Source organism: Erinaceus europaeus, chromosome 2, assembly GCF_950295315.1.
Source record: "Erinaceus europaeus chromosome 2, mEriEur2.1, whole genome shotgun sequence".
In the NCBI taxonomy this organism is placed as follows: domain Eukaryota; kingdom Metazoa; phylum Chordata; class Mammalia; order Eulipotyphla; family Erinaceidae; genus Erinaceus; species Erinaceus europaeus.
The window spans coordinates 99,119,255-99,137,927 of record NC_080163.1 but is presented as its reverse complement, the minus strand read 5'-3'; the positions used below and the strand labels follow the sequence as shown (position 1 = coordinate 99,137,927).

Below are 18,673 nucleotides of genomic sequence, written 5' to 3'. Positions count from 1 at the left end.
GTGAAAAAAGAGCTAACCTGAAGGCGATTATGTGCTTTTCAGAAAACTGCCATGCTCAGATGGGAAATTCCTGTGCCAATAACTGTACTGTAATCCATTAAACACCCAATAAATTAAAATAATATTAAATTAAAAATAAATAAATAGTTCGAGCCCCTTGCTCCCCACCTGCAGGGGGGTCACTTCACAAGTGGTGAAGCAGGTCTGCAGGTGTCTGTCTTTCTTTCCCTCTCTCTGTCTTCCCCTCCTTTCTCCATTTTTCTCTGTCCTATCCAATAGTGATGACATCAATAACAACAACAATAAAACAACAAGGGCAACAAAAGGGAATAAATAAACAAATATTTAACTAAATAAGTAAATAAAGTCTAAAACTCTGAAACACAGTCCAGGAGGTGGTGCAATGGTAAAATTCTAGATGTACAAGCATGAGGTTCTTTTTATTTTGTTTTAAAAGTGTAAGGTTCTGAATTTGACTTCAGGATTCTCATTCATCAGAGTAATTCCTGGTTTTCTCTCTCCTTTCATGAAATATACAAAATAAATATTTTTAGAAATATTTTTTCAAAGAAATGTATAAGGAAACCCTTGGAATAGAATATATATGAACTTGGGGTAAGGTATAAAAATGAAGAGAGATGAAACTTAGATTAGAGTTTTTTGTTGTTGTTGTTCATTTGTTTTTACTTATTTACCTTTTGTTGCCACCAGGGATTCACTGCTCTAGCCTTAGGTTTTCATGTAGAAAGAGAGAAGCAAAAATAGAGACACAAAAGGGATGAGGAAAAGATGCCACAACACCAAAACTACTCCCCAGTGTTATGGAAACTAGATTTTAATTGGGCTGCACTTAGTGCAAAGTATGCACAACCCCAGGTGAATTATCTTGGCATCCTGGGATATCTCTTAGTCTTCCATACATTTTTGTCTCTCACCATTGAGACACATGGCATTCCACCAATATTTTTACCTTAAACATACATATTGAAGACTTTGTAGTTACTCTCTTGAGAGAGGATATCTAGAAGTCACCTAAAATTCTACAAGTTACTTTGAATATTAGAAAATAAATCATGATTTTCTGATATCTTAGACTGTGTTACAGACATCATTAGGAAGTTCTAATATTGTTGATGGAAAAGGAGTTAGGTTGTGGGAGAGAGTCTTTTGTAGATGCCTCTCTCAGGGAAATGAGATGTTGTATCCATGTGTAAACAGTGAGTCATCAACCCCCTAATAAAGTGGAGAAAAGAAAAAAAAAAGAAAATTAAAGACTGTAGTAATGAAACTTCAAAATAGAAGTGATTACTGAGGTCAAATAATTTTGAAGATCATATTATAATGCAATAACAGTTCTTACTAATAATAGTTAATATGACATCTAAAAATGTTATAGGCAACATTGTTAAGTAGATACTCTGCCATACGTTATTTTATGTGTTAGTAATTATGCTCCTAAGAACCATTAGAAATAAATTCCTTCCATTATTATTTTATAAATAATGTAATTGAAAGAACATTTTGCCCCCAAACACACAGTGGTGGTGTTAGAAATCTAATCTTTAATGATCTTTATTTTCTACTATGCCATTATTATACTCACTAGTTCTTTTTGTACTGCAACTAGAACTGCACAAACATAACATGCATAAATATATGAGGTCAGAAGATTCCAGTCTACATGCAGTTCATAAATACATTGTCTAGCCAACCACTGTTAAGTTTTTATTTCCTATTTCCAAGGTATACCTGCATGAAGTTCAAAAGGATAGATGTCACTATAATTAATCATGTGAGATCCAGAAAGAATTATATACAAACATGTTTAGTGAAGAGTGTTTATTCTAGGACATCTCTGTTGATAAAGAATGTCTTCTAATCACCTTGGGTAGAAGGGGAAACCCTCAGTAGAAGTAAAGGTTCTCTGTGTGTGCAGGATGAGTCTATAATGAAGGAATGTGATTTTTATCCACTCAAGAGTACCCTGGGGCCTGATATTCATAAGTTACCCAACATTTGTCTATAAATGCAAAAGTACATTTCCATAATACAGAAGTCTGGGAAAAATTACTAGATGAATAAGAAATATTAATTCCTAACTTCTTTCCTCTTGTTCTTCTGCAGGGTGTTTTGAGTGCTGCATTAAATGCCTGGGAGGCATTCCCTATGCTTCTCTGATTGCCACCATCCTGCTCTATGCTGGAGTTGCCCTGTTCTGTGGCTGTGGCCATGAAGCACTGTCCGGAACTGTCAACATCCTACAAACCTACTTTGAAATGGCAAGAACTGCTGGAGATACCCTGGATGTCTTTACCATGTAAGTCATTACAATATTGTCTATTATTTTGAGAATCTGTTCACATGGCTGTGTTGCAAGTATATAGGGATCCTAGAGTTCAGTAAGACAATGTTATAAGGGGAAAAAAAAGAAAAAAGACTTTTAGGGCATATACAAGTATCAGAAGAACATTGATTTTGACTGTGGATATGGAAGGAGTTAGTTTGAAATTAATTTTACTGTATTTTGTGTTATAAATCTAGTTATCATGAAGTGAACATTTTCATCTAGCATACTCTTGTTGTCTGAATAGAGGTTTGTTAATAGAGCAGAACAGAGAAAAGAATGAAGTATAAATGTAGATGCCACTGTTAATGCTAGGAAGGCACCTAAAGTCTATGTGAGCACTTACCTTTTTAAAAAAATCAAAATTGGGGGCCAGGTGGTGATGCACCTGGTTGAGCACACATGTTACAATGCACAAGGACCTGGGTACAAGTCCCCGGTCCCCACCTACAGGGGAAAAGCTATGCAAGTAGAGGAGTAGTGTTGTAGGAGTCTCTCTGTTTCATTTTCTAACACCCCCTTCTCAATTTCTGGCTGTTTCTATCCAATAAATAAAAGTAATAAAAGAAAATTAAAAATAATTAGGTTTCAAAAAAATAATAAAAACCATAATCTCAAACCCAGGTATGAAGTCATGTCACATTGCCAAGGCTAGAAACAGAACACCTGAGAGATTACTCAAAAAAGATGAGTTCTTACTCTAATTGAGAGCCTAAAATTGTCTTTTCCTGAGCATACACTACTATAGGAGTTAGCAAGGCCCAGCAAAAGCTTTCCCTGAAAAAGCAAAAGCGTTTTTCAGTTCCAGGGCCCTATTATCAACAAGGGTTACAAGACATGAGGAGTTCCAGATACAAAGTGGTAGGTTCAGGTGGGAATCAGAACAAACAGTTGGGTGATGATTAAGTATATGGTGTGGTAAGTCAATCTAGACAATAGATTTAAACTCAGCATATGAGTAAAGAATAAAAAGGAAATAATACCCTTCACAAACACCAATGATATTTTAAATACATACTTTACCCATAAAATGTACAAGAGTGGTTTGTAGACACCTGTCACGGGGAGATGAGAAATTGTACCCATGTGTCAACAACTGTACTGTAAACCATTAACCCCCTAGTAAAACGATAAACAAATAGTGTGCACTGATAACACCAGGTACTACACTTGATCTTAGGCAAAAGGCCAAGAAGTAATTTCAGCCCTTCTAAGAATATGGAGATTCCTCAGAAGATTAGAAATAGACCTACCACACGATCTAACAATGTGTTCCCTAGAAATTTATTCAAAGAACACAAAAACATCTATCCAAAGAAACCTGTATATACCTACAATAGCCCAATTTTGGAAACAATCCAAATGTCCAGCAAATAAATGCTTAAGAAAATTGTGGTGTGTATATATAAAATGGAATACTACTCAGTTTTAAGAAATGATGAAGTCTTTTAGCTACATCTTGGTTGGAACTTGAAGGAATCATGTTATATGAGATCATCCAGAAGGAGAAACATAAATATGATGACCTCACTCATAGGTGCAACTTAATAATGAAAAAAAATGAAAATGCAGGGTGAAAGTTAGAGTAACTGTGGTCTATTGCAAGAAATTCAAGGACTCTAAAAGTGGAAGGAAGTAGGGGGCTGAAAAGACATGGGAGATCCTGAGAACACTGGTAGAGGAAGACTTTCGTTTGCTTTGGGAGTGGTATGTGAACCCCTATCATGGGAAGATAAGAACAGTATTCTGAATCATTACTTACCACCCCCCCCCACCTCCACAGAGTGATTTGGAAAAGGATAAAAAGGAAATAACACCCTTTCACAAGCACCAATGATGTTTTAAATATATACTTTACCCATAAAATGTATACACTTATAAACTCTAAATGATGGTGATGTTTATATGTTTCAGAAAAGTAACTCAAGTCTGGGCTAGATGTAATTATAGTTTTCAGTACACATTTCAGTCCCTTCATATCCTTAAAAAAAAAAAAGACCAAAAGTTTAAAATTGAATTAGAGGACAAATTATTTCTAAGTAAATTATTGATTTACATAATGCATTCAGTAGCTTCATGCCCACCAAAAGGACATAACTTATTTATTATATGTTATTTTTTTTAGCTAATAGCAAACTGTTGTATTAACTACTGGGGCATTTATTATACCAACAACTTCTTGCTTTTTTTTTTTTTCTGGCCTTCTTGGTGATGTGTGACTATGTTTATTTAGATTACAAACAAATTCAAAACTCCTTAATTTTCACGTTTTTTTCTAGACTAAATATATAAATTTCACTAAATTAGTTCTATTGCATGAATCAATTCTTGAAATTTTATAAATGAAATTCATCTTTATGAATATAATTAAGCCATCTGAACATCCATGAATTATTTAAGGTTAAGTTTTCAAAGAGCCTTAAGAAAATGATTTCATAGGCATATTTTAATGTGATAAAACTGACATTTTCTTTTTGGATATAGCTCAGCCTACACTGGACAAAATATGTTTTCACTGTGCATTATTTTAAGCTACCACAGATGTTTTTAAAAATCTAAAGATTCTCTTTATTTAAGCCCCATACATATTGCTAGATTTATAGAAGTTTGTAAGAAATCATAGACCTAATAGATATTAGATAATTATATATATGCATTAGAAACCAAATGTCAGGGACCAGGTGGTTGTGCACCTGGTTAAGTGCACATATTACAGTATGCAAGGAGTCAGGTCCAAGCCCCTAATCCCCACCTGCAGGGAGAAAGCTTCACAAGTGGTGAAGCAGTGCTGCAGGTGTCTTTCTGTCTGTTGCCATCTCTTTAACTCCCCCTCTCCTTTTTATTTCTCTTTGTCTCTATCCAATAATAAATAAATAAATAAATAAATAAAAGATTTTAAAATGATAAAGTAATACAATTCAACTCTAAAGATATTTGACAGTTGAATTATGATATAGAACTTTACTAAAAGTAAGAAGTACTATGTGTGAGATTTCTGAAGTGGTCATATGGTTTTTTTGGTACTTTTATCTCTGAGGTGCTATACTGGAAACAAAAATCACCAAGGTATAGATTATTTAAAAAAAAAGTCACCAAGTAAGAACAGCACAGGTAGGGAACACCTCCTTCTTTGTGAAATATTCACATTCCAGGAGCACTTTTCTCCCTAGAGATCACATCACAACTTCTGTGACTTTTGTTATTCCTGTATCTGCGTGCTAGGCTGTTGATTAAGAGGAATATTCTACCTGTATGTTTATGCCATTCGCTTGATCCTATGCATCAGAAGCCAATGGTTCATAGAAAGTTCAAGCTTGTTATATTTCTAGGGGCCTTAAACAAATTGAGCAGGCCATTTTTTCATAAAATCTGATCCATTGTTTGATCAGGGAGTTTTGTTTTGTTCCTTACTGAGAAGGCACCAATGTGGTGCTGACCTGGCCAGCTTCTCCATAAACTTAAGCTTTCTAACTGGAATCCATGTTCTGTGTCTGCTCACTGTGTGACCTAGGTTCTCGTGTACTATTTCTGCATAAGGAATTGGGAGTATAGTGGTGGGTAGTAGATTAAAAGGCCCATTGTATCTAGGTGGGTACCATAACTTTCCATGAATTAATTATGCTATGTAAGGTAGCCCCTCCACTGTGGGAACCACCAATCTTTCTCTATATTTTAGGGGGAATGCTAAAGGAATTGGTGGAGACAAAGGGAAAAACAATTTTTCCTCTTGGGGCCTCCTGAAAAATTCTGCATTATGATCAGTCTTACAGAGTGCAGTGCAGGTTTTGTCATTATTTTTGTTATTGGTCAGACTCTGAGCCTGGCCATAGGTAAAGATTATTAAACCACACAGAGCTTAATCCCAAACCCTATACATGGCAAAAGGCAAGATGGTTTCAGTTTGGCCTGGAGAGTCCAGCTGTGCTGAACTTCCTGAGAAGCTGGTACCATGTCAAGCAGTTTGCATGGCGGCACCTGCGCCAAAAGATATACATATTTGTCATCCATATTGCTTGGAAATAAGCTAAGGTAACTTTGGGAAACAATTTGGAAGTGATTATGAAGAAGAGAGTTGTTGGCTGACTTTAGTAATTTACAGAGTCCATTTATTTTCTCCATAGTTCTCATGTGTGATTCAGCCAAATAAGGAACGTCTTACTCCTTTCACCCCCATCTTCCACCTGTGGTCCTCATGATGCAAAATTCTCACTTCACATAGTACTTCATACAGATTCTTTCTCCCTTAACCATTGTCACATACTTTTAACTATTTACACATATCCCAGCACTGTCAATATCCTAACCCTTTTTAAAATATTTTAAATTATATTTATTTATTGGATAGAGACAGCCAGAAATCCATAGGAAAAGGAGAGATAGGAATAGAGAAAGAGAGACACCTGCAACCCTGCTTTACCACTTGCAAAGCTTTCCCTCTTCAGGTGGGGACCCAAGGGCTCAAACTTGAATCACTCCACATTGTAACATGTGCGCTCAACCAGGTTCACCACCAGGCCTAATATCCTAACTCTGTGGGGAGATATTTGCAGGACAATCATGCTGAGATGCGATTATCCCATTACAGGACTCATCTGTCTAGCATGTCAAATTTTCTTCTTATAAACAAGTTTATAAACTAATCACTAGTCTCTTTGTAATTTATATTTTATACACAAAGCTCTAAATATCACCTGCTCTCACCAGTAGAAGATAATCTGAAGAATAGCTCTGACACCACCAGTGAATGTGTCATATTCCATTCAAGATGGAGAGACCATCTTGGAGAGAAAAAGACCAAATTCTCTGAGATTTTATGACCCATTAATACATTTTTAATTACCACACTGTGTCTCCTCATGTATTTCATTCCCTAAAAGTATTTATATCTCTGAATTAGTCAGCTTAGTCCTTCAAGTCCATGGTCATTTGTTAATTTCAACAATAGTAACCGTAAGTGTAGAATATACACCACTGTTGTTACTAGGGGGTATTCCAAGATTTCGAGCACAGCATCTGTCAGTTTGGCATAAATACTAGGTTTCTTCAACACTGAACACAACTTACTGTTCTGTCACTCTCTGCCATGTGATAAGGAAATATGTTTTCTAGTTTATGATTCAGATTTTCTTATCTAAGAGTCCTTTAGCAACGTGTTATTATTATGCTACATAAATTTCATTTGACTGAGTGATCCAAAGTAGAGTCTGTATTTTATTTTTGCAAAGCAAATTTGTGAAAGCCAATGATCTGGAAACTATTTACAAATTAGATAACATTTTAAGACTAAAATCACTAATTTTGCAAAAAGTGTTTTGACCTTCTTAATAGATCTCCTGAAGTAAGGAAAAAGGAAGACTTAACCACAAACTCTGCCCCATTCTAATAATTTTTTAGATGAGGGGGTTATATTTGTGTTTGGCAAATTATATCAAACATCTGTGATTACATACCCTTGATTTATAAATTGAATGTATTTTATTTTCAGTCTATTACTGAGTCTTCAGGCCACAATACATCAAAACTGTGTTTACTAGATAATAAAGCCTATAATATTTAATCCACATATAAATTCATTTTATTTACCTAAAAATGCAGGCAATAATCTTGACTAAAATAGATTGCTCCTGTTTTCAACTAACTTCAAATATGTAAATCTTCAAGTTAGCTTGTAATTCATGTTTATTCCTAGTTCATTAATTAGGGATGGGTATCTCTCAATAATGAGTTTTAGTGAGTAGGGAGAAAAAAAGATGAATTGATAGTGAGCCAAACATAATTTCGCAGGTTGACAGAAACCACAGCAGTGTAAAATTCTGTTCTGATCCAGTGTGTTGACAATCAAGCTTGATATCAGGGCCAGACGGTGGTGCACCTGGTTAAGCGCTCACATTACAGTGTGCAAGAACACAGGTTCAAGTCCCAAGTCCCTACCCACAGGGGAAAAGCTTCACGAGTGATGAAACAGGGCTGAAGGTGTATCCCTACCACCCCCTTCCTTCCCTCTTAATTTCTGACTGTCTCTATACAATAATAAATAAAATAAAATAATAAAAATGAATCAACCCTGGTAGCTGAAATCTTCCACTTATAAGAATTATGAAATCCAGTTAAATTAATATTGATATTAGGCTATTAGTCAGTCTTGGAAAATCAAAAGAATTTTGTTCCCCAGCTAGAACTTGTATTAGAAGATTATATTAAATTCCTCATCTGATATAGCAAGCAGCAAACATTTTCTTAGGTAATATTTTAGGCAAGTCGTGCTCAAATTAGCATTTTATTTTTTCTACTTTTATTAATGATTTAATAATTGTTTGCAAGAGTATAAGCCTAGAGTAGTATATAGTTCCATACTGGACCCTCCACCAAACTTCTGTAATGATGTGCTTCCATCCTCCTGCAGTGATAACACTGACCACCATAGCTTTCAGAAAGTCTTAGAAACAATTTGATCATTGTTTTTAATCAAGCATTTCAATTCCTTATATGCCACATATGAACAAAACTATCTGGTAGTTGTATTTCAATTCCTTATTACTTGACTACACACAGTCACATACAATTTCATCCATTTTGTCCTGAAAAACACACTATTGTCTTTTAAAAATTGAGAGTAGCATTCCAATGACTATATGCCTCATAACTTCTTAATCCAGTCATCCGTTAGTAAATATTTAGATTATTTCCACAGCTTGACAATTGTAAATTGTGTATGTCCCCTTGAATGAGTGGTTTTGAATTGGTGTTTTTATGTATTATATATTCAGAATTATAAGATATGTCCATTTTAACTTGCCTAAGCACTCTCCATGCTGTTTTCCAAAGGGGTAGCACCAGTTAGCATTACTATCAACAATACAACTCCGTTTCTTTTCCTCCATATCCTCAATAGCACTTGGCGGGGGGCCTAGTAGTTTACAGTAAATATAGTTTATGATACATGTGTAAAATTTCTATATTTTCTGAAAATGCACAACCACAACCTAAATCCCCCTTCACCATCATACACCAAGACCTGAACCCCCACCAGCACCCACAGTCCTTTACTTTGGTGCAACACACCAAATCCAATCCAACTTCTACATGGTGTTTCCCTTTTTTGTACTTATTTATCAACTTCTATCCATGAATATAAAACAACATGCACAAATATGTATTAAATGTGCATGAACTTGTATAAAGATAAAGCCAATAAACAGTAAAGAATTAAGAGAGAGATGAGTGTAACACTACATGTTAGTTTTATGTGCATTCTGCCCCATTCTACCTATTTTACTTTGGATAAGTTGCCTCATAGGTCTGCCTGAGGCACTAATCAGTAAGAGGAGCATACTAATAATGCTGCCTACTTCCTCAGGTAATTATAGGTATAAAATGAGTTGGCATTTTAAAGCAATTATAAGACGGTGCATAAGAATTGCTACACCACTGTTTATGAATATGAAGGTGATCAATGGCTGTGATGATAATGATGATATTGTCCTCAGCTCTGTCACAATACACTTGACTGTTATAGTGATTTCAGTCAAAGTAAGCACCTGAGTAAGTTTTAAATTGAACTAGATTTCAGAGACTTGTTTTCTCTTTTCTAGTACCCTGGAATACAGCAACTTAAAAAGCATACAAATAATGTACCTGTAATTTTATTCAAATTATATTTAAAGTAATCAGGTAGACACACATTTCCCTTGTACTTTGTAAATCAAAGACAGAAACTTGAATCAACAGTTTCAATAGATTCCATGTTGTAGGAAAATAGTTTTTTGTTGTTGCTGAAGAATTTGGTGAAAGTCAGAGTTTTCTACAGATTAAGTGGACTTCCTTTAAATGCAATGATTTGGGGAAAAGATAGCATAATAATTATTTAAACAAAGACTCTTATGTCTGCAGCTCTATCACCATAAACTAAAGCTGAGCAATGCTCTGCTAAGAAGAAAAAGTGTGTGTGTGTGTGTGTCTCTGTGTGTGTGTGTGTGAGAGAGAGAAAGAGAGAGAGAGAGAGAGAGAGAGAGAGAGAGATGGAGAAAGAGGGAGAGGGAATTGATTTATCCATCAGATCAATCTTAAGGGTTCCTAGATGTTTACAATCTAAAATTCACTAAGCATTGAGCATCTTTATTTAGTATGAGTATTAGTGTCTATTTAACTAATTGAGTTACTGTGGACATCAACTATGGAATTTTATTTAAAACACCTGCATTTCTTCTAAGTTTCCAGTGTTATTTTCAAAATGCAACTTTTTTTCAGATAAATCCTTTACCTTGTTCATCTTTTGCTGAATCAATTAAGAATTAATGAAAAAAAAAGAATTAATGAGTTATATGTGAAATATTGTGCTAATATTTAGGGACATAAAATAGAATAGGATAACATCTTGTTAATCACTGATACAGTAAATATTAGTTGCTGAAGTGCCATCCATATCAAACTAAAGACATGAATCAAAGAATGGTAGTAGTAGTGCTTGAATTGATTTTTAGGGATAGAGAAACTTTAATGACTAATCTTATATGGTATGGACAATCACAAAATATCAGACTTGAATAGAAAAAGCAAACAGAGAATTAAGTACATATAAGTATTTATAAGGACATATGAAATTACATCCTTTACATTTTTACCAAGTAACACTAAGGTATGTTGACAGACAAAATTTAAGAATAAGATAAGAATTAGAAGAAATATAAGAATTACATGTGTTGTGGAACAAGAAGTATATATGCAATGTAAGAAATCACAATGAGAAAAAAAAAACTGGTATAGCTGCAGGCCCTTTGGAATACAACCAAAATATGCCTAGTAGCTATCTACAAAATGGAGGACCCCACAACACTTCATCTGCACTATTCCAGCCTTTAGGTCCACGGATTGTTCAGCAATTTTTTTGGCTTTGTATGTTAACTCTCTTTTCAGCCACCAGGTTTTAGATGCTAGCATGCTGCAGACCAGACTTCCCTGGACAGACAACCCCACCAATGTGTCCTGGAGCTCCACTTCCCCAGAGCCCCACCCTACAAGGGAAAGAGAGAGGCAGGCTGGGAGTATGGATCCACCAGTCAATGCCCATGTTCAGCGGGGCAGCAATTACAGAAGCCAGACCTACCACCTTCTGCATCTCACAATGACCTTGGGTCCATTCTCCCAGAGGGATAAAGAATAGGAAAGCTATCGGGAGGGGAGGGGATACAGAGATTTGGTGGTGGGAATTGTGTGGAGTTGTACCCCTCTTATTCTATGGTTTTGTTAATGTCTCCTTTTTTAAATAAATAAAAAATAAATAAATAAAAAGGAAAAGAAATCACAATGAAAAAGACTTACAGAACATGATGGCAGAGGAGGACCTAGTGGGGGCTGAATTGTTATGTGGAAAGCTAGAAAATGTTATGTCTTACAAACTATTGTATTTTACTGTCAGCTATAAACCATTACTCCCCCAATAAAGAAACTTAAAAAATGAAAAGACTTATAGATTTGACATAATATAAATTGAATTTGACCATTAAACTGTCAAAAGATTTAGGAGATACAAAGTGCTTGAGAAAAATGTTTACATTTTATACTGTAAGATTTTCTAAGTCTAATTTCAACAAATGAAAAACTAGTTCTGCAAGAAAATTGCACAAAAAAATAGCAAAATGTAAACATGTATAAAGACATGGAATCATTCTTAGTTTATAAATGCATTTCATCCATGCTAGTAAACTAATAAAATTAATTTAAAATTATGTCATTGCTGTTTTAACTGTGAATTCACAAGAAATCATAATACTTGGCATTGCAAAACAAAGAGGTAGTAGGTACTCTCCATTTTTTTAAAAGATTTTATTTATTTATTAATAAGAAAGATAGGAGGAGAGAGAAAGAAGCAGACATATCTCTGGCACATGTGCAACCGGGGATCGAACTCGAACTCAGGACCTCATGCTTGAGAGTCCAAAGCCTTATGCCACCTCTCCTGGACCATAGGCACTCTCAGTTTTATCAGTGCATTTTTATTTTGACATAGAATTTCTAGACACCATCTCACTAATTCAGACCTTAACATTTTCTATAAATTTATCCCAGAGATACAACATATGCACACAGATTTATCTAAAATAATCATTGCCAGCATGATGTTAATAGTAGTGATGTATTATTTTACTATTGACACTATAACAGATCGCAAAATTGAGAGTGAATTAAAACAATACAGATCTATTAAGTTTTTTTTTCTGGAAGTCATCAGCCTGAAAGGATTGGGCTAAAATCAAGGTATTGGCAGGGTTGCAATCCATCTGGAGATTCTAGGGGATAATTCATTTAGGCTGGTTCTAACTTGCAGAGACCACCTGCATTCCTTGGCCGATGGCCTCTTTCCATTTTCAAAGACAGCAGTGTAGCAGTTTCATATCTCTCTAACCTGATCCTGAATTTCTTGTGATTCTGTCACATTCATGGCAGATAACTGGAGATAATCTCTCAAACTCAACATCATTAAATTAATCTCATCTGCCACATTTATTTTACCAAGGCAATATATTTACAAGTTGTAGAGATTAGGATGTAGTCCCATCTAGGGACTCATTCTTTCTTCCACTACACAAAATGGGGAATTAGTAAAATGTCTTGAGAAACTTTTAAATAATGTAAAGAGCTGTAACCTTTAAAATTACCTTTGTAAAATCATGTAATACTTTTTAATATGACCAAAATGAAATTTCACAGGATATAAGATATATAATTTTTGTAATTATGACTCACATGCATAAGAAAAACTTAGAGATGGTTAATATTTTTGCTTGTTCTCTTTCTCTTTCTTGTTTTTATTTTTTTTTCCCCCCTCCAGGGTTATTGCTGGGCTCGGTGCCTGCACCATGAATCCACCGCTCCTGGAGGCCATTTTTTTTTTTTTTCCCTTTTGTTGCCCTTGTTGTAGCTTCGTTGTGGTTATTATTATTGCCCTTGTTGACGCAATTCGTTGTTGGATAGGACAGAGAGAAATGGAGAGAGGAGGGGAAGACAGAGAAGGGGAGAAAGATAGACACCTGTAGACCTGCTTCACCACCTGTGAAGCGACTCCCCTGCAGGTGGGGAGCCGGGGCTCGAACCGGGATCCTTACGCCGGTCCCTGCGCTTTGCGCCACATGCGCTTAACCCACTGCGCCACCGCCCGACCCCCCTCTTTCTCTTTCTTTCTCTCCCTTCCTTCCTCTCTTTCTCTCTCTTTCTCTCTCTCTCTCTCTCTCTCCCTTTCTTTCTTTCTTTCTTTCTTTCTTTCTTTCTTTCTTTCTTTCTTTCTTTCTTTCTTTCTTCCTTTCTTTCTTTCTTTCTTTCTTTCTTTCTCTTTTCCATCTTTCACCAGAGCACTACTCAGCTCTGGTTTATGGTGGTGTGTATTTCTGAGGGTCACAAAAAACTATGAAAAATTGGGAACCACTTGTGTACCAAGTATAGCTCAGAATTATTAGTAGAAATTGCACAACTTCTCCAAGGAAGACAGGTGACAAACAAGTATATGAAAAGAAGCTCAACATCAGTCAGTAGGTAGCCAGATATTCATTTTGAAAGTAAAATATATTAAATTCTTGACCTACCCAAGGTGAAGCACCAAATTTATCAGAAGTCTAAATGCAATAAAATAAGATGTTGCATACTAGAAGAAAACATGAGTTAATTCCTCTGAAATATGGGTATATGAAAAGACATATAAGAATGGAGTCTTAGAATCAACAGAAGACTGATAAACTTGACCACATAAGTTTTTGTTCTCTAAGTTGTACAGAAAATGTCATAAATAAAGTCAAAAGACAAAAAATATGACAAACCAAGAGAAAATATTTACATCACTTGTCACAGCTTATAATTTAATATCTCTAACATACAAGAGCTTTCAAAAACTAAAGGAACAACAAGACCACAATTCTCAGAGACATCTGGGCAAAGAATATGACTAGACAATTCACAAAAAAGTAACTATTTTTCATAATAATATAAACAAAATTCAACTTTACTTAGAGAAGTAAGGCAATGATGCCAAAATATTACTTAGCACCCATCAGATTTGCAATAATTACATTGATCATGATGTGGATGAAAATATTCTAATATAGTGATGGTTGGAATAAAATATATTAACAAACCTTACAAAAGAGGGACTTAGTAATTTATAATAAAACTACAGGCCTAATTTCCAACTAATCTCCCTACTGTAAAGATACATTCTGGGGTATTTTGAAGTTCATATGCATAAACTTATTCATTTCAGAATTAATAGTAGTAAAAAGTAATGATACATAGCTAAATATCTAAGTGTAGTATATTTATAAGCTCCTCAGATTCTTTCATGTGCTTGGCAGACTTACAAAATTTCTCATCACTGGCCTTGACAGAATTGTGAGATATTTAGATGTTCTGACAGTAAAAATCAAGTCACTGAACAGTAACTTTGGTACATTAAACGTCAGTACAACTTTTTCCTCCTTTATTATGCAACACATACACTTACTTTATTACAAGTATTTTTTTTTACACGTATTGCCAGAACATACATAGTCTCTAGATCATCAGCAGCAGGGAGGGGCTTTGTTTATTAATAGTCCCTCATTTCTCAGCTTACTTAGAAAAATATTTATTTAATTACTTACTTAGATAGGAATAGTGCTCCAACCAAGTAGCCCAGGATCAAATCCAGGACCCCACACATTTGTATCCTACACTCCACCTTCTCCACCAGCTCAGCCATTTGTCTAGCCCCATCCTCCTCAGCATCCTTTGAAACCAACAGAAACTTTCATCATTTCCAGCCACCCTTCCTGTCCTAATCACTTTCTAATTAATAAAAGGAGAGAGTGATATCCAAGCTTGGCAAATGTGAAATCAGTATGTGAAAATTTAACTGTGAGAAAAGAAAAAGTTAGGGGGCTGGGCAGTAGTGCAGCAAGTTAAGCACACATGGCTCAAAGCTCAAGGACCAGGCATAAGGATCCTGGTTCGAGCCCCCAGCTCCCCATCTGCAGGGGGTCACTTCACAAGCGGTGAAGCAGGTCTGCAGGTGTCTATATCTTTCTCTCCTCCTCTCTGTCTTTCCCTCCTCTCTTGATTTCTCTCTGTCCTATCCAACAACAACAGCTATAACAACAACCACAACAAAGGCAACAAAATGGGAAAAACAGCTTCCAGGAACAGTGGATTCATAGTGCTGGCACTGAGCCCCAGTGATAACCCTGGAGGGAAAGAAAGAAAGAAAGAAAGAAAGAGAGAGAGAGAGAGAGAGAGAGAGAGAGAGAGAGAGAGAGAGGAAGAAAGAAAGAAAGGAAAGGAAGGAAGGAAGAAAGGGAGAAAGAAAGAGTTTTTACAGGGCTTGAAGGTGGTGGTGCATATGGTTGTGTGTGTACTCACACACAGGTTCAAGCCCCTGTGCAGGTCCCCATTGCAGGGAGGAAGCTTCACAAGTGATGAAGCAGGTCTGCAGGTGTCACTCACATTCCTATCTCCCCTACACCACTCAATTTCTCTCTGTCCTATCAAATTTTTAAAATATTGATAAATGTTTTTTGTAAAGAAAGAGTACTTATTATTCCTCTGTGGGATTCTACTGTAAGTAGACTGTAATCCGATACCATAAAATATCCATAAGTGATACTTAACTGCTTGAAGTATATCTGCACAACCACAGTGTTTTATTACCAACATGATGATCAGCAAAAATATCAGGTATGCTTTGTTTTTAAAATTTATTCATTATTTATTTTATTTGATAATTCAGAGAGAATTTCAAAGGGGAGGAAGGAGAGGAGGGAGGATAGAAAGACACCTGCAGCACTACTCTGCCATTCATGTAGCTTCTCCCTTGCAGATGGAGACCAGAGACTTAAAGCTGGGTCCATGTTCTCGATGAGGAGTGTGATCAGGAGGTGTGCCATCCCTCAATGGCTTCTCAGTGATACTTTATATTAAGTATGAAATAAATACAAAATTAAAATAGAACAGTCTGGAAGATTGCTCAGAAGTAGATTATAGGACTCATATATGAATTCCTGACTTTGATTATTTATTTATTTTTCTTATTGCCATCAGATTTATTGCTGGGGCATGGTGCCAAGGTTGCAGGACTCCTGGTGACCATTTTTCCTTCTTTTTATTTTTTATTTTGATAGGACAATGAAGGGAAGAGTAGATTGATAGATAGATAGATAGATAGATAGGTAGATAGACAGCTCTTTACCACTTGTGAAACTGCCCCCTCCCTCAGCCCCCTGCAGGTGGGGTTGAGAGCTTGAACTCCAGTCTTTGTACATGGTTAACATGTGTGCTCAACTGAGTGCACCATGACTCGGCCCCTGAGCTTCTGAGTTTGATATCTGGTACTACATATTTTAGAATGGTGCTCTGGTCTCTGTATGCTCTTTCTCTTTCAAAATAGATAAATAAAACTATTTTTTAAACATTACAATGGACTGTAATTTCAAATATTTATTATTTTAAACCAAATGTACTATTAGCCATAAAGCTTCTTCTTTTTATTAGTGATTTAATAATGATTAACAAGTTTTTATGGTAAGAGGGATACATTTCCATACAATTCCCATCACCAGAGATCCATATCCCTCCCTATCCATTGGAAGCTTCCTTATTCTTTATCCCTTTTAACATGAATTTTAGAAATTCAATGTTATATACATAAATCATTATATATTACCACAACTCAAAAGTTGCATGTTAATTTTCCAACTTATTAAGTAGAATTAAATAAACTACATCAGAAATGTAATGTTCTGCTTTATCCAAAGATATATTAGGTGTAAACCAGGCATGGAAGACGGCTGGAAGGGACAAGGAATATATTTACAAATGCAATAAGTACTTATCAACAGATACTAGAAGTAACGGAAGAAAGTTGTCTATGTAAACAAAAAGCATAAAAGGCAAAAATTCAGCCTCCATTGTGAATATGAATTTTCTATAGCTTTTACTTGAAGGACCCATGAGCAAGATAAGTCCATTGCTGAAGATCAGCTCTGAAAAGGTTAAAATAAATCACTGTCTTTTCTCCCCCAGGATTGACATCTTTAAGTATGTGATCTATGGCATTGCAGCTGCATTCTTTGTATATGGCATTTTGCTGATGGTGGAAGGTTTCTTCACAACTGGGGCCATCAAAGATCTTTATGGGGACTTCAAAATCACCACTTGCGGAAGATGTGTGAGCGCCTGGGTATGTGATGTGTCTGTGTTCAGTGTTCAGTACAGATTTATTTCAACAGCACACATGTGCCTGTATTTATCTGCCAGAAATCCAAGTATTTTTCTTTAACACAGTAACATTTTCTTCTGTGAAGGCTCTCTTAAATCTTAACACCATTTTCTAAATTAAGATTACTCCATGTAAAAATTCAGTTTCAAATTCGCAAATCATAAGCAATATTAGTTTTGTTCCTGGGGTATTAATATTATTGCTTGAATTATGATTTTTCCCCAACAATTTTTGGGGTTCCTTCAAAATACTTAGAATAACTAAAAAAAAAAAGACTTGAAATTTATAGATATGAAAGTGTTACTCCCTCTTATGTATATCTCTATTTTACTATAAATTTGGGGAAAACTAAATAATGTAATTTGTACTTTAAACTAACATAAGGATTATAGTACATTAAGATTTATGCCCTTATTGATGTAAGGATATAGTTATAGTTAGTCGCAAATTAAAATGATAGTAATTCTAGCGATAATGCAATGTAACAGTGAATGTATATTTATCAGTACATAAGAATACAGAAAATTTAATGTGTTTGAGATTACTTTTGCAATTTTATACAGAGCAGTTTTCCTGTAATGAAATATTGGACCTTTCACCCTTGATCGACATGATTTCTCTCTCTTTCATAAAATTCAAAGGAATATTCATTTGGCACTAAGTAGATAGTATTAATGGTTGTACAAAAGATTTTCATGCCTGTGACTTGGGAGTTTCAGATTCAGTCCCCATCACCTCAGTGAAATAAAACAGAGCGATGATCTGGCTAAAAAGAATTAAAGGACTACAACAATAAAACAAGGGCAACAAAAGGAAATAAAGAAAAAAGAAAAAAATTAAAAAAAAAAAAAAGAATTAAAGGGGGCTGATTGGTAGTGCACCGGGTTAAGCGCACATGGTGCGAAGCTCAAGGACTGGCGGTAAGGACCCCGGTTTGAGCCCCCAGGTGGGGACACCTACAGGTGGGGGATCGCTTCAAAAGCGATGAAGCAGATCTGCAGGTGTCTATCTTTCTCTCCCCTCTCTGTCTTCCCCTCCTCTCTCGATTTTTCTCTGTCCTATCCAACAGTAACAACCATAACAAGGGCAACAAA

At 35.5% G+C, this 18,673-nt stretch overlaps 1 protein-coding gene across 1 annotated transcript in view; it reads left to right on the top strand.

The window, feature by feature from the left end:
• Window positions 1–18,673, top strand: part of GPM6A (glycoprotein M6A) — a 163,494-nt gene that overhangs the window by 105,682 nt on the left and 39,139 nt on the right. The window contains exons 2-3 of the mRNA XM_007528261.3: window positions 2,125–2,317; window positions 17,384–17,540. Coding sequence (XP_007528323.1) covers window positions 2,125–2,317; window positions 17,384–17,540 — 350 coding nt within the window. The remainder of the gene's footprint in view (window positions 1–2,124; window positions 2,318–17,383; window positions 17,541–18,673) is intronic.